General features: G+C 46.3%; 2 protein-coding genes across 2 annotated transcripts in view; one reads left to right on the top strand and one right to left on the bottom strand.

Annotated features, from left to right (window-relative positions):
* The first annotated feature begins 104 nt into the window (after nt 1-104).
* Nucleotides 105-9,032, top strand: ids (iduronate 2-sulfatase). The gene is made up of 13 exons (XM_060062149.1): nt 105-334; nt 623-756; nt 1,118-1,295; nt 1,673-1,761; nt 3,200-3,400; nt 4,052-4,222; nt 4,611-4,737; nt 5,415-5,588; nt 5,753-5,859; nt 6,258-6,374; nt 7,589-7,699; nt 7,999-8,124; nt 8,440-9,032. The coding sequence occupies exons 1-13, from the start codon at nt 256-258 to the stop codon at nt 8,518-8,520; spliced, it is 1,695 nt and encodes a 564-aa protein (XP_059918132.1). The 5' UTR covers nt 105-255; the 3' UTR covers nt 8,521-9,032.
* A 6,625-nt stretch (nt 9,033-15,657) lies between these two features.
* Nucleotides 15,658-21,663, bottom strand: part of aff2 (AF4/FMR2 family, member 2) — a 37,903-nt gene continuing 31,897 nt past the window's right edge. Inside the window, exon 18 of the mRNA XM_060063746.1 lies at nt 15,658-21,663. This exon is cut by the window's right edge and continues 1,067 nt beyond it. The gene's annotated coding sequence lies outside the window, so the exon portion shown is untranslated.

Here is a 21,663-nt window from a genome sequence, read left to right as displayed (position 1 = left end):
ATGAAAAACCAACAGCAGAGATTGGAATCACATTAAGGCCGATTAGACTAATGTGATTAGCGTTGATTGGCAGACAGCGGCAGGTCTCGGCCAATGGGAACACAGCTCGCGAGAGTCGCGAACAATCAGGAAGTTATTTAAAGTTTGTGTTTCACCTCAGTGCACCATCTCCACTTAAATGTCAGTGAAGTACAGTATCATAATAACATCCACACCTCCGCCTCGTCCTCCACCGCCAGCGGGTCAGCACCCAACATGTTTGAATCGCTGCAGAGATGTTGTGTTTGTGTTCTGATCATCTACACTCTGACACCTGCGGTCGTGGAAACTAAAGGTGAAGTAATAAACCATGAGGTGCACTTGTGTTCAATACGTTTGGTTTAGATATCATGTGAATCCTTAATCCTCAAGCAATGCATGTTAATCGCAGAATCACCACTGCATTCGTTTTAACCCCGCTAAAGTAATGCAACGTTTCAACTCAGTAGTACAGTGTTGATGTGTTTCCTTCTGATTATGTATCTTAACAGTTTCTTTACTTCATGTCATCCAGGTTACCCATCACAGAGAGCGTCCGTGGTATTTGAACTTACCCCATCAATGTATTGTTTCTTGTTTCCAGCGAAAAATGTACTGTTTATCATGGCAGACGACCTCAGGACCACCCTGGGCTGCTATGGGGACCCCTTGGTCAAAACCCCCAACATCGACCAGCTGGCTTCCAAAAGCCAAGTCTTTTTGAACGCGTTCGCCCAGGTCAGTCGATGTCATAAAATGTGTATGTTTTATATTGGAGCAGCTGGGAGTGGCACGTGGCTCAGGAGGTAGAGCGGGTTGGCTTGTAACCGAAAGGTTGCTAGTTGGATCCCCGGCTCCTCCGGGAGTGTTGAGGTGTCCCTGAGCAAGGCACCTCACCCCGACGATTTGTCGCCTTGCATTGTTGACACTGCTGTTGTTTTTGTGAATGTGTGCATGAATGGGTGAATGTGAGGCAATATTGTGAAGCACTTCGAGTGGCCACCGGTAAGAAAAGCGCTTTATAAATGCAGTCTAGTTACCATTGAGCTTGGTCTTAAGTGTTTCCCCATAACAAGTATTCCTGTGTGTCCTTTGCCAGCAAGCGGTGTGTGGCCCAAGTCGTACGTCCATGTTGACGAGCCGCAGACCGGACACCACCCGACTCTACGACTTCTACTCTTACTGGAGGGTCGCCGCTGGCAACTACACCACCCTACCGCAGTATTTCAAATCCCAAGGGTACACCACCATGTCTGTGGGGAAGGTGTTCCATCCAGGTGAACCGTCCTTGTTGTTGCTGGAGTCCTCTCATCAACATGGTGGCAATATATAGATTGAAATATTAAATTCGAAATTATTTTTTATTATTATTTGTTGTCAAAAGACGTTTGCAACCCCTTCACTGGGCGTGTTGAACAATACTTCGATCCTTGGCTCCTCCAAGTGCCGAGTTGTCCCTGAGCATGGGACTGTTTTCTCGCATGGTTGGTTCCGCCGTTGGTGGGTGAATGTGTGCATGAATGGTTGAATGTAAAGCAATATCACAGCGCTTTGAGTGGCCAATGGTTAGCGAAGCGCAGTATGAATGTAGTGCGTTCACCATTTACTTTATACGACTCCTTCCTGTTTAACTAATGATGTCTCTTGTTTTCAGGCATCGCCTCCAACTACACTGACGACTACCCTTACAGCTGGTCAGTGCCTCCGTACCACCCTCCCTCGTTCCGCTATGAGAAGGAGAAGGTGAGGCCTTGAAGCAGAACCATCTCCTAAATGATTTGGTTAAAAACAGAATCCTTTTGGAGCTGGTTCTCTGTTTTAGTCTTGTTAGACTACGTGTGTGTGTGTGTGTGTGTGTGTGTGTGTGTGTGTGTGTGTGTGTGTGTGTGTGTGTGTGTGTGTGTGTGTGTGTGTGTGTGTGTGTGTGTGTGTGTGTGTGTGTGTGTGTGTGTGTGTGTGTGTGTGTGTGTGTGTAATCATAATTATGTAGGTCTATATTGAATTCACGATCGTGCAAATGAGAACTTAGAAAACTCAGCTTAAAAAAATAATAATTCTGCTAACCCTCCCTAACCATGGTCCTTAAGACCTAAATAATAAACTGTTGAACAGATATGCATGTTCAATAGGTAAAGGTAGTCACTTTTGTTCCACAACCTTCGTGGTGAAGGGTCTAATGTTGTTATTGTATGACTGCTGCCACTGAAGCAGTCGCATGCCTTATCCTAAGGCCTGCTACTTTCCCAGACTCTCCCTTCCACAGATCTGGTCTCATGTGAGTGGAGAATGGATTGGTTTTGGTTATGGCTGCTCTAATCCCCCTGTGCACATAACTAGAAAGAAAATGTTTTTCACCGGTTTGGCTGTAGTGTTTGTGTTAGCAGGGAAAGCAAACAAAGTACTTTGAAATGAAATGGTTCAATTTTGATTAATCTGAATTGATGACATTGTTACGAAGACTATGATTGTTATATGTCACCAATTAATTTCTCGCTAAATGGTCTTTGTTTTTGTGTTGGTTCCACTGATTGAAATAATAATTGAAATTCACACAATGGTTAACACAACAGTATGCACAGACTTCTTGGGACCATTTAACAAAGCAGACCCAGAATTGGATGATCAACTGAATAAACACAAGCGTCAGATGAGCGCAGCATACTATGATACTAGCAGTTATTGTAGTTTGAATATGACTTCCTAGACTGTAAGTTGATGAGCTAATGCAAGCGTTTGCTATGTATTCCTTTTTCGCAAATGTAAACCATTGCATTTGGCAACAGTCTTGAATCCTTCTTGGCTCTTTGCTTTCGCCATCTTTCAAACTCCCGATGTTTACCCGTGTTTTAGCATGGCTCTGGTCGCGGCGCTTTAGAGGAAGGACGAGGGTTTTCCGGTTGGGTACAATCTCTCATGCAATCTCACTTGATCCACCTGGCCTGCTTGCTTCCGTGGCTGCGGCATGCTGTGTTATGTGCAAATTTGTTTCATATCTGCGGGGTACTCGGGGTACTCGGAGATTAGTGAATCCTAACAAACCGGGCCAAAACACTGGCTGTGGCGTCGTCGTAGCATTGTTGCGAAGCTGGCATTTCAACTTGGCACGCCTCCTCGTTCCCTGACGTATCGCGGTCATTCTTCTGGTTCGTCTCATGCGTGACCCGCTGTGGCTCTTCCTTAGATGTGTAAAGGGGCGGGCGGCGGACTCCACGCCAACCTGCTGTGTGCGGTGGACGTGGCGGAGCAACCCGGCGGCACGCTGCCCGACCTGGAGAGCGCCGCGGAGGCCGTGCGGCTGCTGCGGGGCCTGGGGGACGATAACGGGCCCTTCTTCCTGGCTGTGGGGTTCCACAAGCCCCACATCCCCTTCAGGATACCACAGGTACCGGTTCAGCCCCGACTGAGCCGAGGGTCCTTGTACTCTGAAGAACCTCGTCAGAGATGAGTCATGTAGTGGACATGGGGCTAAGTGTACTTGTATATGAAGAGCTCACTAATGTCTCTTATTTAGGGTTAGGCCTTCTCCTTTTTCTTTGGTAACATCCACAGTAAAACAACTAAATGTACGATTTAGATGCAGAAGGTCTAGCGATTGTTCAAACAGCCTTTGCTGGTGTCCGTGCCTTCCATCATTTTCTAAAAGCACAATAGAATGATCACAGTGCAGCTCTGTTATTATTATCATCATTATTACTACATCAAATTAAATATATGTTATTTGTTGCTATTAGATGCCTCTGTTCAGTGCTTCTATTGCTCAATTAGCAGTTTCCATGGCTCACTTAATCAATAGCAAAAACATCATCATGACCATTGGCATCGACCTGCATGGTTTGGTTAAGAGGATGATCATCCTATTCAATGATGTGACCAATGAGGCCAGGACTCGTGTGTGTGTGTGTGTGTGTGTGTGTGTGTGTGTGTGTGTGTGTGTGTGTGTGTGTGTGTGTGTGTGTGTGTGTGTGTGTGTGTGTGTGTGTGTGTGTGTGTGTGTGTGTGTGTGTGTGTGTGTGTGTGTGTGTGTGTGTCCCAGGAGTACCTGAGCCTGTACCCTCTGGACCAGATGAGCCTGGCCCCTGACCCTGAGGTCCCCAAGGGCCTACCCAGCGTGGCCTACAACCCCTGGATGGACCTCCGCTTGAGGGAGGACGTGATGGCCCTCAACACAAGCTTCCCCTACGGGCCCATCCCCAAAGACTTCCAGGTACCGGGCGCCGCTCCCTGCAGCGCCGCCCTGCTGATGGGCTGGAGGAACTGCTCTGGATGAGTGCGCTCGGCTTGAGAGCGGCTTCCAGTAGTTCCAAGCCCGGCTCCTCCTAGCTGTGTGTCGAGGTGTCCCTGAGCAAGGCACCTCACCCTAACAGCTCCTGATGAGCTGGCTGTCGCCTTGCAGGGTTGACCCCGCCGTCGGTGTGTGGATGTGTGTGTGAACGGGTGAAAGTGAGACTGTATCGTATCGCGTTGAGTGGCCACTGGTTAGAAAGGCGCTGTATAAACGCAGTCCATTTACCATTGAATGTGGCTCCCATCGGTTCATCCTGGCTCTGCTTCTCACTCTTGTCGCCGGTCGTCTTTGCGAACCGTCTCTCCAGCTGCGCATCCGTCAGCACTACTACGCCGCCGTCTCCTACCTGGACGCCCAGGTGGGCCGGCTGCTCGCCGCGCTGGATGACTCGGGGCTCGCTGACGACACCATGGTGGTCTTCTCCTCCGATCACGGTTAGACACGCGCACGCACACGCACACACAAGACGTTAGACGGAGCAATCCAAGTTGTCTTATATTTTAGTTTTTGGAACGCTGCAAAATGAGCTCTGAATTAAGGGCAGGGACCTTTCTGCCATTGTCCTGCCACTAGATGGCAGTGTGGTGACGGGAAATCAGTCTTGCACAGAGTCTGGCACTGAGTTTACCCGCTTGCATATAAATTGTCAAATTCTCCTTTGTGACCCAGAAATCACACACATGGATGGCGCACACTTGCTCACTTTCTCTTGAAGAGAGAAAGAAGCACATTCAAAAATAATATATTATATCAACACCAAACAGCAAAATATACTGCAAACAGTAAATTATCCCAAGAAAACACAATTATTGTAATTTGATTTGCAGCACGTTATAATTGCCCACTTCATTTTTGGCGATGAAGACTGGAAATGGAATTACGGTTGATAATAAAACGAAGTTATACGTTCAGAATAGGTATTCATCCCATTTCTTCTCGAATTTTAACATTTCTGTTCTGGGGTCCTTGAAATGGTTGTGCGTGTACGCTGTTATTTTGAAATGGTGGCTCTTGTGAGTGTGCCCAATGTAAAATAATGCATACAAATAGCCTCCTGGGTCCTCTGCTCTGACGCAGTACCTCCCTGACCTTACCGTCTCTCTGTCGACAGGCTGGTCTCTGGGGGAACACGGGGAATGGGCCAAATACTCCAACTTTGACGTGGCCACTCAGGTTCCCCTCATGTTCTACGTCCCCGGCGTCACCTTCTTCCCCGACTGGCTCCAGCCGGGGACCATCTTCCCTTTCGTCGACGTGTTCGGCCGATCGGAGCACACGTTTAAGGGTGAGACGGGACCGATTGGTTGCTGGATGACCCAATGACGGGGCTTCAAGTATGCCCTGGTCGGTCTCAGTGCCGACACTCTGCTGTTTGAACGGCTGGTTTAATGCTGTGGTGGTGTGAGGCTGGGGAGGAGCAGGTCCTCATGTGTTCTGCTCTCCCTCCAGCGGGGCACGTGGTCAGGAATGTGGTGGAGCTGGTGGACGTCTTCCCCACCGTCTCCTACATGGCCGGCCTGGACACTCCAGACCGATGCCCACTCGTGTCCTTCAAGGTATCACAGTAGAGGGGAGGCGAGAGCAGAGAGTTTTTCGGTTACAAGGAAATACTTGATGATGATTGCTTTTTGGGGCGGTGTTGAAAAACCCCAACATGAAACAAAAGTAAGGTAATGTTTATTTATATCTAGCCTTATTGCCGTGGAAGGAATTTCAGCTGGAGCTCTTGCAATAGCCGGCGTCTAATCCACTGGTGTGTGGTTAAAGTTTTAGCTGAGCGTTTGCTTACAAAAAGAAAAGCATCTGTACACTCCGTCCTCTGAAATGTTAAACAGATTTGCGCAGAGCAAGTGAAGACTTGATTGTTTAACACTTGAGAGCGCCCCAGACGGCATGGCTTCACACTCTCTCTCCCCCCCCCCCCCCCACCCCCCCCCCGCTCCTCGTTCTCTAGGAAGAGCTCTGCACCGAAGGGGACAACCTGGCCTACACCTTCGGCCGGCTTGAGAGGGGCAAGAATGACGAAGACATCGCCTTCAGCCAGTACCCCAGGCCGGCAGATGTGCCCCAGGTATCCCCTTAGAGACATGACCCTTCCCTCTGCTCTACTGGAGCCTCAGCCCTGGGAAAAAAGGTCCGGTGAGAGCTTCGTAGAGCTCCACGTCTTGGCCGCCATGACGGTGTCTTCTGCTGGCTCTGGTTTGTGTTCATGGTGTGCGGCTGATGAGGACTCGGGGAGCCATGTCCAACGAGGGTCTAGAACCGTTTCCACTCTTGTCCACCACTGGCGCATTCCCTTTTTTTCTCTTCTTCTTTCAAATGTTTCCGAAATCATTTCTGGCTCATTCGTTCAACCCTTCTTGGCGGAAAGACGGAATGGATTTTAATTTTGTTTCTAACGTTCACTTCAGGGGATTTATTTTTTTTCCTAGCAGCACCGCTGAGTGTGTGGGGTGGAGAGTCGTTAAGGGTCGTGAGTTATTGGTGTCAATTCAGTGCTTCTTCAACCAGGTAGTCTCTAGTGCGGCGTCTTCTTAAAAAGGGAGATCTGGCCGTGAGTGGTGGTTAAGAGTGTGTGGGCATGAGATGCCGTTTACAATCCCATACCGCACATAAAATCAGACCTGGAGAGTATTTCACAAGGTTATATCGTCCCCCAGTAAAATGAGAGTGATGTTATCCCAATGTTAACCGGAATAGAAAGAACAGGAAAAACAGCTGGTGACTCATTCTACAGATTCCTGGCGGAGGTCTCTTCCAACACCTTAACTCAAACCCAATGAGTCCTGCTGGTGTTAAGATTAACTGCAGCCCGTCCTGCCTACACTTAAATCGACCGGTTGTTTCTGGTCGGGCTCCCCCCCCCCCCCCCCCCCTCGTACAAGACGACAACGAGATCCTCTGATGGGGAACGCGACGTCGCCTCCAAACCAAAACAAACGTCGCGTCGCGGCGTCGCTGCTCCCGTCTGCGAGGACGTCCGCCGCACACGCACGATTAAAACGGGCGCAGGTGACTCGCACAGCTGCGGTGGCTAAATGTCTGCACAAAGCCGCTTGGCGGGCCGCCAGCAGCTCATCAGCGGCGCGGCGGGGAGAGCAGGAGAGGCTGCAGGGGAACGCGAGCGGCGCGCTCGAAGCTCGCAGAGGCCGCCGCCGAGGGACGAAGGGTCGCCGCGTTTTGGCTGCGGCGATCGATGCACTTTTGTGGTTGTTCAGATGAGCCGGTGACGTCGGGGCGCTATTTGTTTCTTCTCTTTAGTTTCTCGTGTCTGTTCTCTCCCAGGTGAACTCTGACCTGCCGCTCCTCGCGAACATCAAGGTCATGGGCTACTCCCTGCGGTCCTGGGACTATCGGTACACCCTGTGGCTGGGCTTTGACCCCAACACGTTCAAGGTGGGGATCTGACTGATGGATAAAGATCCAGCTAGAACTGAAAACAATCGTCACACTTTTATTCAAAGCGACTAACAATAAGCAGATTTGTCAGAAGAAGGTGAAACAATATATCGCTGTCGGTACAGTAAGAACCAAGTGCCAAGCACCAACAATCGCTAGGTTAACCTATTCCCAGTTTACAACAAAGATAAGACTAGGATAAGATGCTGCATGACCAAGTACTATACCTAAGTATAGTAGTCTGTCTGTTTGACACCTGTCAGTTTGACACCTGTTCCCGCTCTGTGCCGATCCAGGCGAACGTGACGGACGTCCACGCCGGGGAGCTGTACATGCTGGCCGACGACCCCCTGCAGGACCACAACCTGTACCGCCGCTCGGACCACCGGCGCATGCTGAGGAAGACCAGCGGCCTTCGTCAGGTCAGCAGCCCTCTTCCTCTAAAGCCTCACAGCCGATTGACCCGGGTGTGATGTTTAGCACTCTGCACTGTGAACGGTTTCCCCACAGGCCAGCTCCAGGGGCTGAGCGGTAGCCATGGTTATAGCGATATCGTAGACTAGCGGTTACTGCCGTCTTAAGGGGTTAAAGGTTGACTAGAATAACGGAGGTGGAGAGGACTTCCCTCGATGGATTGACTCATGGACGGATGTGTTTTATTGAGAAAACCTTCTAGTTTAGATCATCTTTCCGGATTTAAATATTTTTAATTTGTATTTCTTCGTCTTACCTTCTAGTCCCTGAGTCTGCAAAAGAGGATGAGGTTGCAGCTCCTCTACCTCACAGCTGGGATGAAGAAGAGTCATCTGAAGCCGTGACCGCCTTGAGATGAAGACTGTGGAACCCAAACCAGGGGAGGAAGAGGAGGATGCGTGTCACTCTTGGAGGACTTGAGGCTGTACCTGAGTGGAACAATATGAGGGACATTATACTGTAGTGCCCCAGGTGACCTGGAGGGGAACCACAATTGCACTTTACCGGGCCGCTGGCGCCGGGATGTTCCAGGGTTCAAGAGGAAACTGATGTTCATTTCATTGTCAGAGAAATTAAGCCATTGGTTCCTTTGTTCATACAACCTGGACATGGGTCACACATCATTAGCCTTTGTTGACCGTTTCAGCTGCAAATTGGGGTGAGGGGGAGAGATTCAGTCAACATTACAATTGAATGTTTTCATTTCCACTTGTGCATTGCAACAGAAGGGTTTAGATCTGTATTGACACTTCATAAGCTCTCGTAATAATCTAGCTCCGTGTGGGGATTCTGGATTCTGTTGCGCTGTTGAATATATTAATCATGCTATTAGCATTAAAAATGCTTCTCTTTTTTTCTCGTGGAACAAATTGCATTCTGTCAAAATGAATTTGTATTTATTCTAGTCTAGTGGTGGGGTCGCTTCTGACACGGAACCGCTGGCGTGATGGGGTGCACACACACACACACACGTACGTTGTGTTCTCCCACCTACAAACCTACACCAAAGAACTGAATGAACTATGTTCCTGCCTCGCTCCACAGATGGAAGACATTTCTTAGTCTGGCAGAGCGGCCTCGTGAGCCTTCGGGGACACCAGCACCACCAACTATTTACTGCGTTCTGCTCCTCTTGCATCACCTTGAGTCCACCGTGAATCAGCCTCAAAGTCATGCATTCCTAAGCACCTATTCATCAGAACCTCTGCATTAGCTTTAAGAAGGAAGAGGCGAAAAAAATATATGGTAAAAAAAAAAAAAAATGTAATTAACGTAATCTGACTACTCTCTTCGGCCAGGGTTATAAAACATCTTCCAGTTCACAAGGAAGTGAGCGGCTCACTAGTAGTAGGTAATATATTCCATCCATAATGGACATGATGCCTTTGCAAATTGCTTCCCTCAGGTACTTTGCAGCGGTGTGTACGTTACGTGTTCGACGCCGGCCAGCCTCCCGGATAATCAATACACACCGACACCTCCAGCACTGATTTATATTCAAACCTGCAACCTGCTGGTTACGGATCGGCATTTGTCAACGTGACCGCCCTCATCTTTCCACAATGGCAGTGAGCCATATCCACAAACCAACACCATCAGTACCTCCAACACCACCACTCAATATTCTCTTGGTAGAATGAAACACGATAAATCGTTATGAAACATTCAAAGTGTGAAGCTGTGTTATTCGTATGCAGCGGACAATTAGTTCAGCCGAGCGAAACCAACAGCAGACCTCCCAACGATCCGTGCATGTCGTTTACCTACATGAAGGTCCGACCTCCCATCTGCATGCAGCGCAGATCCTCCGTCTCCCTCCTTCTGTCTCCGCTCGCTCTCCTGCCTCGGTATATAATGTCAGCTCATATTCCTGCCTTGGTGGTTTCATCAGATCAATATTTATCATCTCGCCCAGTGATCCCTGACCACCGGCACATTGATCCGCTGATAGCAATTCCATTACGGCCTCACTCCTCCATTTATCCCCCCCCCCCCCCCCATGTCAGACCCTGTCACCCCTTCTCCGCCACTTATGTTCCCCTCTCCCATGAACGGTGGCCCCCCCTCTGCTGATATGTGTAATACGTCTGTAATCGTATTGTGACCAGCGGCTGCTGATGCATTGGGGAATGCACATTTAATGAAGGAAATGTTAATCGATGTTCACAAAAATGAAGGATCAGTTGTCGATCCATCGTTGAGCATCAACTCTTTGTGTCTTTGTGTTCTGTTAGGTAACTATTGTGCTACAGCGTGTGTTGAAGAGGTTCCCAGGCAGCCCTCGTCTCCACCTGGGTAAACGGGGTGTTCTGAGGACCAGGGAACGTTGGGGGGCCTTGAAGGGGCGTCCCGGGAACAGCTCCCACAGCAGCCAAAAGGAAACACAATACATGAAAGACTAACACAGTGTTTGAATGTTTTTAGCGCTGAATGCCCCCCTGGTTTCGTCTACCGGGCCTACAGGTCTTTCACGGTTGTATTTCAGTGAGATTTAATCACATGGTTGCATTCATCTATTCTTTCGGCCTAATCCATTTATCTGTGGTTTCTCTATCCTCCGCTGCACGCTTTCTGTTCCATTATGAGCCTCATCGCTGACAAAATCTCCCCGCCGCAAAGTCATTCCACGGCGGCAATCAGCCACAGTGTTTTTTTTATTCCAGAACACGTGACGCATTAGTCAACCAGCCAATTACGAGCCGGGGAAGATTTGATGTGTTGGCTCTCGATTCTGAAACAAGTTTTAATCAGGATTCATTTGATTAAAGCTCTATTCATTCAATTAGAGTTCTCCCCCTCGTTAGTGAGCCGGAGGAGCCATCGGCGACCGCACTGAATGGACGAATCAAGGCTGAACAAAATCACTTTCAAACAGGTGGTGAAGAATAGGGGTGGAGACAATGTCTTAAATTGCCTACTCTTTGCACATTGAGATGGAGAGACAAGGCTTGGAGTGGAACCGCTTTAATTAGGCTGAATAGTTGTAATCAGCTCATTGGCGTCAGCGAGTGCGTTCTGAGCATGGGCTAAATTGCATTTCAGGGACCTACATTATGGCAATTGTAATTGTGGCAATTACAGACAATTGTTGGGAGAATAGGATAAAGATTATACTCTGCGTAATCATTAATTATAATTTCATGCTAAATGGCGAAAACTCAAACGATATCAAATGATTTATTTATTTATTTGGTGGGAATATGATTTTCGGTGTGACGCTGAGTCAAGACAGACAGACAGACAGACAGACAGACAGACAGACAGACAGACAGACAGGCAGGCAGGCAGACAGGCAGGCAGACAGACAGACAGACAGACAGACAGACAGACAGACAGGCAGGCAGGCAGGCAGGCAGACAGACAGACAGACAGACAGACAGACAGACAGACAGACAGGCAGGCAGGCAGACAGACAGACAGACAGACAGACAGACAGACAGACAGACAGACAAGCCTTGCACAAGGTGACAGCAGCGGTTTGCCTCTGGGGACGGCTAGCTAACAAGCTTGCCCCGCGCAGGATGTAGGGGCCTCGGGTCGTAGCGGCCCGCTGGGCTCCCAGGGGCCACCGGCCGGCAGAGCCACAACAACACGGGCCCTAATCCCCCCGTCGGGCCCCTGGTGCCCCCGAATAGCACGCAGGGAAATGTCATGTCTGGCCTGCTCCTTCCGATTAAACGCTTTGTGTTCATTGTCCTTTAAAACAAAAGGTTGACGCCTATAAAATGGTTTTTTCCATAATACTAAACAAACATTAATTATTGTAGGCAATTCAAATATTTTGAATGTTAAACTATATATTTATAATATCAGCAGGGTTGGTGTGGATCCATTCACCTAAATGTGCAGTTAGTGAAATGTTTTCAGGGCATATTGTTGAACAGGCTGATGGCTATTTAAGTCAAATCAAATAGTAGGCTCCAGCCAAGGCTACAAAAGGGCCATTCATCAAGAGTTTGGGAAGAGGCCAAACATTACAAATTACATGTTTTAAAGCACGTTTTTTTAAGAATAGATATAGATTAGATTAGATTTTCAATTTTTTTTTTACATGTTATCTTTCCTTTAACAATCCATAAAAGTGTCCAAATTTGACCCCATTTAATCAGCCTGGATGGAGACATGCAGCCCATCTAGTAAGATATCCAACTGGAAGTCTTACTCCTCCCTGCTCGCTGCAGCAGAACGACTGGACCGGACATCCTGCATCTATTAACTACTACACCTTAACACCATCATCTACAATCAGAGGACATAATTAAATGCCAAAAAAGTAATTTTCCAGCCTGAATGGCTAGACTAATTGCAATTAATGAATCTCTCCCCAAAAAGGGTCCAATGATAATTATATTACTCTTATTTGATTTCAAGTGATTTAGCTACTTTAATTTTGTGCTCTGCCAACCGAAGAAACCCCGACCCCTGCACCAAAACATGGACCCTGGAGGTTCGTCTCAGTCTAGTATGAACCCCGAAGAGAAAGGACATAAGAGATATGAACACTATACTCTGAGGTGATGGAGCACTTCATTGGGTGAAGCCTGAGCGTGCACCTAGGCCCTGCCTCCACCCTCACCTGAGTGAAGCACGGCGCCCATCTGCCCCCTCAACGCTCCCCCCACCCTGGCTAACAGTGGAGAGGTGAGGAGTGATGCCGTCCCATTAGAGAACGGGGGGATGATTAGGGGTTCGTGTGGGCTCCAGAGCCAGGGCGGGAGCCGTGCCAGGACACGCCGGGGGTCAGCGGCCCCTAAACTCTGATGATGAGCTCTGTGGGATCTTTTAGTGACGACGGGGAGCCGGGACCTCGGGTTAACTCCTCACCCCGAGGACGGAGCTCTTTGGCAGGCCGGGTCTCGGACCAGCGGCGCTGTGATGGAGGCCAGACGGAAGGGGCACCCCCTACCGGCCTCCGACACCTCCACCAGCGCTATCTGCTCTCCCAGAACGGGCCCTGATCTCCTCCCATCCCCTCCCTCCTCACCTGAAGCTCTACGGCCCTGAACGGGTGGTGACCCCCGCCCCCTCACACACCACGCTGTTGACCTTCAGCGCAGGCGTTACGCAGCACAGCCTGCAGACGGGACCTGATAAAGGGACACCTCATGGAACAGGTTGAGGTGTTACAGCAGCAACTACAGACATCAATAGAAACTATCTATCTATCTATCTATCTATCTATCTATCTATCTATCTATCTATCTATCTATCTATCTATCTATCTATCTATCTATCTATCTATCTATCTATCTATCTATCTATCTATCTATCTATCTATCTATCTATCTATCTATCTATCTATCTATCTATCTATCTATCTATCTATCTATCTATCTATCTATCTATCTATCACTCTATGTTTGTATGTATGTATGTTTCTATCTATCTATCTATCTATCTATCTATCTATCTATCTATCTATCTATCTATCTATCTATCTATCTATCTATCTATCTATCTATCTATCTATCTATCTATCTATCTATCTATCTATCTATCTATCTATCTATCTATCTATCTATCTATCACTCTATGTTTGTATGTATGTATGTTTCTATCTATCTATCTATCTATCTATCTATCTATCTATCTATCTATCTATCTATCTATCTATCTATCTATCTATCTATCTATCTATCTATCTGTCTCTGTCTCTGTCTCTGTCTCTGTCTCTCTCTCTCTCTCTCTCTCTCTCTCTCTCTCTCTCTCTCTCTCTCTCTCTCTCTCTCTCTCTCTCTCTCTCTCTCTCTCTCTCTCTCTCTCTGTCTATCTCTCTACCTGTCTATATATGGCTCAGAGAGCAGTAGAATAAACGATATAATAAAGAAACTATTAATTTAGAGATCTCTATGCAACCTTCTCCAGGCCTTCAGGTCCTGTAAGGCTGTAACAGGTCGACACAATGGAGTCTTCATGTAAATACTCACCAATTATACTAAAATGAATAGGCACAACTGATTTAAATGCACCCAGGTTCATCCCAAAGTTTTTGTGTAAATAAATATATAGGCTGTCAAAATATGTCAATAAAAGATTATTTAATCCACTGAAAGCTAAGGCCTCTGTGTGTGTGTGTCTGTGTGTGTGTGTGTGTGTGTGTGTGTGTGAGAATATGTGCATGCTTAAATTATGCCTCTGAGATCTTATTTGACTGCATCGTTACCTATAGCAATTAAACCTATAAATCTAATGTCAGCAACTTGGCTCCTATGCCAGCCTACACACACACACACACACACACACACACACACACACACACACACACACACACACACACACACACACACACACACACACACACACACACACACACACACACACACACACACACACACACGCACACACGCACACACACACACACACGCCCACAAACCCACAGACTCAGAAAATTATGCATATGCATCATAATTGCTTGGCGCACAGAACGAAACACAAATACGTTTCTCCGAGCATGTCGGATTATGAAGTTTTGACTGCCTCGCTAATTTAGACAGGGATACTGTAAATTATCCTTAACTACAGTATATCTCATCTCCACCCTTTATCTTTTATGTTCCTGGCCCACCCGCCTCCAGTGTGTGTGTGTGCGTGCGTGCGTGCGTGTGTGTGTGTGTGTGTGTGTGTGTGGGTCTCTCTCCCCGCCTCCCGCCCCCCTCCTCGTCCCTGAGTCAGACGATGTATGGGCCCCTCCAGATCTAGTGTGTGACTGAATCCAACAGATTAATCAGGCATGATGATCCGCCTATTAGCCGCTGTGATGTAGGAACGAGTGTCCATTAGTCCCAATAAGAAGACCTGCCGGGCTCCTTAATGGAATAGAATAAGCACTTAATGACTTAAGGAGTCTGGGACGAGGGCCTGAGCTACCGCTGTGAGTTAAGGGGGTGATATCATGCTTTTCGACTGTTCCCTTTGCTTAATACATGTCGTATGTCTGCTAAAATAGAACAATCTAAGTCCGAGCCAGGGGGAGTATTCGCGCCCACCGAGAGTGTTGACTCGTTCGCGAACGAACCGGTTCGAATGAACGAGTCTTTAGGACGAACGAACCGGTTCGGTTCGTTTCTCACGTTCACCATTCGATTCACCGGAACGAACAAACGAGTTTCAGGTAGCACTGACTACTACAGTAGGTGCGTTTCCATCCCCCTGATTTTATGCGAACTTTGAAGTATCAAATCAGTAAACGGTGATGGAAACACCAAAATGGGCGTGTTGACCAATCACAGCAGCTGGGCTACTCGGGAGGGGGGGGACATGCTGCAAATCAGACTGTTTGTGAAAGATGCTGAAATTGGTTTAGAGTAATAAGGGGTATTTCTAACATACAGTCATGTAACCCTATTCTAGTAGTAGTAGTACCCCCAAGCATTCACCCCACAAAAAGCAGGTGATGTCACCGCCCTGGGTGACACGGCCCACTTGGAGCCAATCACAGAGAGCGATTGTAATTAGCGGTATGAACATGAATGAGGGGAAAGGCTTTGTTCAGACAGATTTTATTCTGCATTTTCTAGAGACATTAACTATTTCAAAACGATGGAACTGCATTACAACTTCTGATCATCACATAGAACAACTCCATTATAAAATAACCATACAAAAGGCAAACAAATAAAAATAACACTGATTGGAAAAAAAAAGAAAAAAAAAAAGTAGCCCAAACTAGTGCAACACAACTTGAAAGTACATAGCAATCCACGTGATGTGTTATATATCGATGCCTTTCCTCATGGTTCTCCCTCGCATGAACACATTCATCCAATGATGTCCAGCACAACATTCAGAGAGAGAGACGGGTGAGGTGCCCTGCTGTTCCCTCGCACCAAAACAAAGCGCTACCACTTACGGTAAAACAAAAGAACATGTGATGCCTCTAAGTTTAGATCTGCAGTTTTCGCTGTGAGCTGCACGGTTACCATCATAGTTCCGCTGTCCAAACCCGTTAGTGACCAGCTTCCTACCGGAGCCCAACTTGTCCACTTTTGGTATTGTTTCTTTCAGTTGAAGAACAGATCAATGGGGGTGTACAACATGGTGTTGTGGAAGTGTACCACATTGTACCAGATAGTAAAAAGCTCAAAAGAAAAAAATGCTACATAGCATATTGAGGATAAGTCACGTACCTATTTGTTGGTCACAGCGAAAATTCTATCGATTATAGAAAGGTGTAAAAGCAATGTTTAGAATGCCAGTTATTTATCATACTTAATACTGCAAGTGCAATGCTTGGCATGTCATTTTGACAAAAATTTAATGCAGGTGAAACTCAAATTGAGTCTCAGGACCAAAAGAAGTATTTCTGACAGTGAAATCACAACAAGAACGTTGATTTCCATTAATCCTGCCATCCAAATCAAGTTAGCATAATTTTGCCGTCCGAAACGTAAAAGGAAAGACTGCCTTCATCTTTATTGCATAAAATCAGCAGAACATCTTATTTTGCAAAAACTATAGCCATTATTTGACGATTAACATATTGGAATGAAACTATCATGTCCCACTATGTCTGACTTTAAGTATTTTTGTATTGTTAAATTGTAGCGTTGCATAATTCAAAAAGGGACAACTTTGGGAAATTAACAATGACCGTATAGTAACAACACTGTTTCACTCAGAAACAAAACAACATCCATCATTAAATAAGACTGACCAACCTTTTGGATCAACTATTAGGTTTAAAGGTCACATTAAAAAATAAACATTAAATAAAAAAGTTTCTGGCTTTTGTTTGGCTATATTCAGTTGATTATGTTGGTTTGGTTCTCACAACTTTCTGATCCAAAAGAGTGAAAGATAAATAAATAAAATATAAAATGAAATACAATTCTTTGCATTTCTGCATTATATTAAAAACCTTAAATTGTCCAGCGCTATTTGAAGTAAACATTACAATATTTAAGACAAAGACCCATACGTCAATTGTGTGTACTGGGTGAAACATAAATTTGGTTGCTGTTCAATGTATTTATAAGAACTAATACTTGGTCTCAAGCCTTTCTTTATTGCACGCTGTGGACTGTAGTGGTCAAGTCAGGCATTTCAGAGGGTCCCAGACTCAGCTTCATTTACAAACAGTGAGTACTTCAAATTTGACAATTTAAACTGTAAACAAAACATTGGTTACGTTTCTTGTTTTCAAGCCAAACCATGGTGTCTTTGTAAACGCCAGTAAAAAGCTCATGGAAACATTAGATTTAAAAAAAAAAAAAAATCTCATATTTATACCAATATGGTATGGAAAAAATCTTTTCGATCCATTCTTTGTTCTTAAATAAATAAAGCAATTCCCACTTGACACAAATAGAGGCACTTATTATTATTATTCTTTTTTTGTCTTAAAAGTGAATATTAAATTTCACATCCGCGTGGTCTTCCAAACACATTCAGCCATGGGAAAATGGTCCAAAAGGAAACTCATGCATTGTTGCGCCGAATTTACAGAGGCACAATAGATCTGGATCTGAACGTGTCTCATGCACGCGTATCAGTTCCCTCGCTCGCCGCCCCGAGACAGGATGTCCCGCGCGACCAATGGGAAGCGAGGACGCAGGACGACTTCCTGTTGGAGGCAAACTAGTCGAAGGATTGGTTGCCACAAAGGATTCAGAAGCGGATTGGGTTTCTCGCCGTGTGAATGCAGCCGTGTGGCGCGGAACACGCACACACAGACCCCACAGTGGCGTACGCTTCTGCATGGATACACGCAAACACAGGACACACACTGGAAATAAAACAGGGGGAGAAAATCCTTATTGTCCTCACGAGAGAGAGAGAGAGAGAGAGAGCGGGAGAGGGGGAGAGAGACAATACAGTCTGTACATTAGAATATACAAAGAACACTTTTGTCCAGTAAGGTAACAATTTCATTAGACTTTGACATCCAGTTGTATGCAGGAGCTACATGTATGCACATACACAACACTACAAACAGGGCCGCTGGGGCTGGGGTTGAGGGGAAGGGGATTAATAGCCGAGGCCTTTCAATTTATAGAGAACAAAGTCTACCCTCTCTTTAGAAACAAAAAAGATATGGACGAGACTTCCACCCCGTTCCCTGTGTATACTTTTAGTCTTTTTGTGCGTTGCTGGCTTTAATTGGAGCCAAATTGTAGACCTCCCCCAAAAATCCTCCTCTCCCTTCCCTTCCCCCCGCCCGACGCCTCAAAAGGTCTCCCAGCGTTAATAGGTGCGTAACCATGGGAACTAGATCCTGGTGGGTCCCTGGCCGGCCTACAGCCGGTGGAAGAGGGGCTTGGAGGAAGGCCCGGCAGAGATGGCAGAAAAGGCTTTTCCTCCGTGGAGTGGGAGCGGCTTGTGTGTGGAGAGATGGCCGCGACCAGCCCCGACGCGAGCAGACCCCGAGGAGGGTCCACTGCCAACACATTTACATCTGAAAGGAGATGGGCGGAGCTTGTTGCACGCCACACTCCGCGCCAGACACGGGCTCAGGGGACGGCCAGGGCCCCCCCCCCCTCTCACCCTTTGGCCCCTCGCCTTTTAACTAAGGTTCCTCCTGTCGCTCTGATCGAGAATAATGCACATTAACAAATCCTGTTTTACTAGGAACCGAAGTCATTAAACATTAGCTTGATCGACCGGCCCTAATGCCTGTTATTCTCTATATTATTAGCACTTTTATTTTGTGCTGGAATAACGCAATTTAATGTCGGTGCTAATCTTGGAGGGTAATCAATCTGTAGTATAAATAGTTCTGTCTCTGTTGTGCTGGTCGTTCAATGATGGAATACCAAATGTGCTAGCAAAGCATTGATCTGTTTCCCTTTTAATTGCTCCACTCTACCACCTCAATAGTTGTTAGTTTGTTAAATTGATGCCCGGTAATATATCATCATCTATTTGCTGGCTAAGACTTTTCCCTATTGGCAGGTTTGTATTTTAGAGATATTAATGCTATTATTTATATTGTGAATGTATTACAGTTTTTCTCAGTCGCTTTGGTACATTTCTCAGATCAGAATTGAAATTCTCAAAACTACCTGTTCAATCTTCACATCATTGTGTCACTTGTGCACATCAAAAAAGCAGTTTCTCATTTCTTTGAACAAGTTGCAAATGCTTTGGTACATTCATGCAAATGATTATGTACAATTCCCTGCTCTTTCCTACATTATCAATTGCTTATGTCCTGTTGATCAAAATGTATTGTAATGGGTCTCTATTGAAAAGTCTCACCCCCACAACATTTAGGCATTATGCAAAATGGTTGAACAAGTTGTCATAATATGTCAAGCATATTTCGATACATTTCCATTAGACTTTTTTTCTAAATCTGTCCTTAATTGGCAAAGTGCTACCAGGTGAATCTTGACTTTCTCTGAAGAAGGGGAATTTGTGAAGTGGTAGATCAACCAACGATCTACCAGTTTACTGAAATAGCTCAAAGGTGGATCTCCTGAACCATGAACTGGCAAGTATATATATAGCTGGAGCACAACACAATGTTACATTGTCTGACAATGGAAGGACAAGGAATTCTTCTCTCAACAGCCAGAGAGAAGAAGAAGAGGAAGAGGAGTGAGGCTGCGTGAGAATGAGAATTTGTGGCCCAACAGACGGGAACGTCAGGAGGTGTAGGAAGACTGCACTGTAATTCCTACAGCAATGCATGTACAGTTTACCCTAAGGAGATTTTCCTATGTTCACATTTCTAGCAATGACATGGTCCGTCAACAAATTACAGTACAAACAGTCAAAGCGTAAATGTGAATCTTGTCCAGTCTCCTGCAATCAATCTCCCACATACACTAAGGTGTAACTTACAATTTACAATAATTGTCTTAAAAACTCTAGCCATAGTTTACATCAGAACATCCCTCCAGAGCAGACTGCTATATTGACAACATGACTAAGCAATTGGACTGTCTTATCTGTACACAATGACACAAGGACTTGTCATTGTGATGGCACTGATATGTTCATTGACACAGATATTTACTTTTGAGAAACGAACTAAGGATTTTGAGCAAGAGAATGGCTTTTGCATGAAATCCATGGTGTTTTGCTATTTGTATGAATTGTTTTGAGAAATGCACTCACTGCTTCTCAAATTTCAATTCTGATCTGAGAAATGTACCAAAGCGACTGAGAAAAACTGTAATGCAGTCACACTAGCTCTTGCTGGAATGACATGATTTTATATGACATAATATATAGTACAGCTGTCATCACTGAGCTGGTTTAGCCTAGCCATACTGTGCATAGACCAGTTCACGCACGGTATATGACATAGTAATCTTACTGTGCTTGGTGATATCGTTTTCCTGTGATACGTCATTTGACAGATAAAGCCCAGAGCACACAGTGCGGGTCTCTTTTCATATTTGCAGCATTACTCAAAAAGAGAAGAATCCTTTTGTTTTAACAGCACAGGGACGTAGCTATTTAGTTTGCTCCGTAAGCGACTCAAACCCAATTTGAAGACAGAAATTCAAAGACATTACTTTGAGTATGTCTGAACACAGCCGTGTGCTCTGGGCTCCTTGTCTGTCTATCATAAAGTGTATCGATATTCATTGAGGACGTGATTTGTTCTTAAGGTTACCGTTGGAATGTGGGTAACCTCAAGGTCAGAGAGCACTGTGCAGGGCGGCACTGAGGTCCACATTGTGTTCGTTCTTTTAGAATCAGAATCACGGCTAGACTAACTTTAACGTGACGACACTGAAGGCAAATCGGGCCAGGAGGAAAGGATAGGAGAGGAAGTCAAGTCTCCTCGTGAGTCATGGTGGGGGACCATCATGATGCCTTTCTATAGCTCGTACAGACAAGGGGATGCCACAGGTCTCTGCCCGGCGCAGTTAGGGTGAGGCGTCGTTCACCTCGACACTCGGAGAAGCCCAGGATCGAGCCACATGCCCCCCCCCTAGGCGCTAGAGTGGAAGCCTGAGACCGCGTAGCTGGAAACCCGTCCTGCTAACAGGACTGATACGCCGCTGCCCCTTCTGGCTTCAAGGGGAAACTACAGAGGCTCAGGATGCCACAGCGATGATTGAATAACGTTGAATGGGCCGCCAGGCTCCAGCCTCTCCCACATAACCATTCTGTGTGCGTTCGCTCTAGCTCTAGTGTTGCTCTCACCTGGAAGTGTGGCTTTTTGGTCACACTTCCACACGTTGCATTTGCACAAAGTTGTGATTTTAGGTTAAAAAGAAAAGGAGCATTTGTGACATGTTCCCTTCCCCTTTATTAAGCAACCTGCGCGTTGGCACTTAAGCCCCTGCCTGCTCACAGTCTCTGCACAACGGGTCCGCCTGGCTCCCTTAAGGGATGAGCTGGTGTCACAGACGGATGCCTCAGCAGCCATGACAGAGACACACTGACTGATACCAAATAACAGGTCAATATTCAGTTAGCTAAAAGTTTGTTCTAATTCAGCGTTGTTTGTGCTATTGTGGTTTGAAGCAAGGGAAATCCTTTTGATACTGCTGTTGCGGACTGCTGCAGTCCCTTTGTATTCGCCCCTT

The sequence above is a fragment of the Gadus macrocephalus genome, chromosome 10 (assembly GCF_031168955.1).
Source record: "Gadus macrocephalus chromosome 10, ASM3116895v1".
NCBI lineage: Eukaryota > Metazoa > Chordata > Actinopteri > Gadiformes > Gadidae > Gadus > Gadus macrocephalus.
Note: the sequence above shows the minus strand (reverse complement) of the source record. Positions and strands in the feature narration are given on the sequence as shown.

What these genes read in the sequence shown, in the direction of transcription:
- ids (XM_060062149.1), top strand. Translation starts at nt 256, where the DNA reads ATGTTTGAATCGCTGCAGAGATGTTGTGTTTGTGTTCTGATCATCTAC. An exon ending in GGCCGGCAGATGTGCCCCAG is followed by an intron (nt 6,375 to 7,588) that starts GTATCCCCTTAG and finishes GTTCTCTCCCAG; the next exon opens with GTGAACTCTGACCTGCCGCT. An exon ending in TTGACCCCAACACGTTCAAG is followed by an intron (nt 7,700 to 7,998) that starts GTGGGGATCTGA and finishes GTGCCGATCCAG; the next exon opens with GCGAACGTGACGGACGTCCA.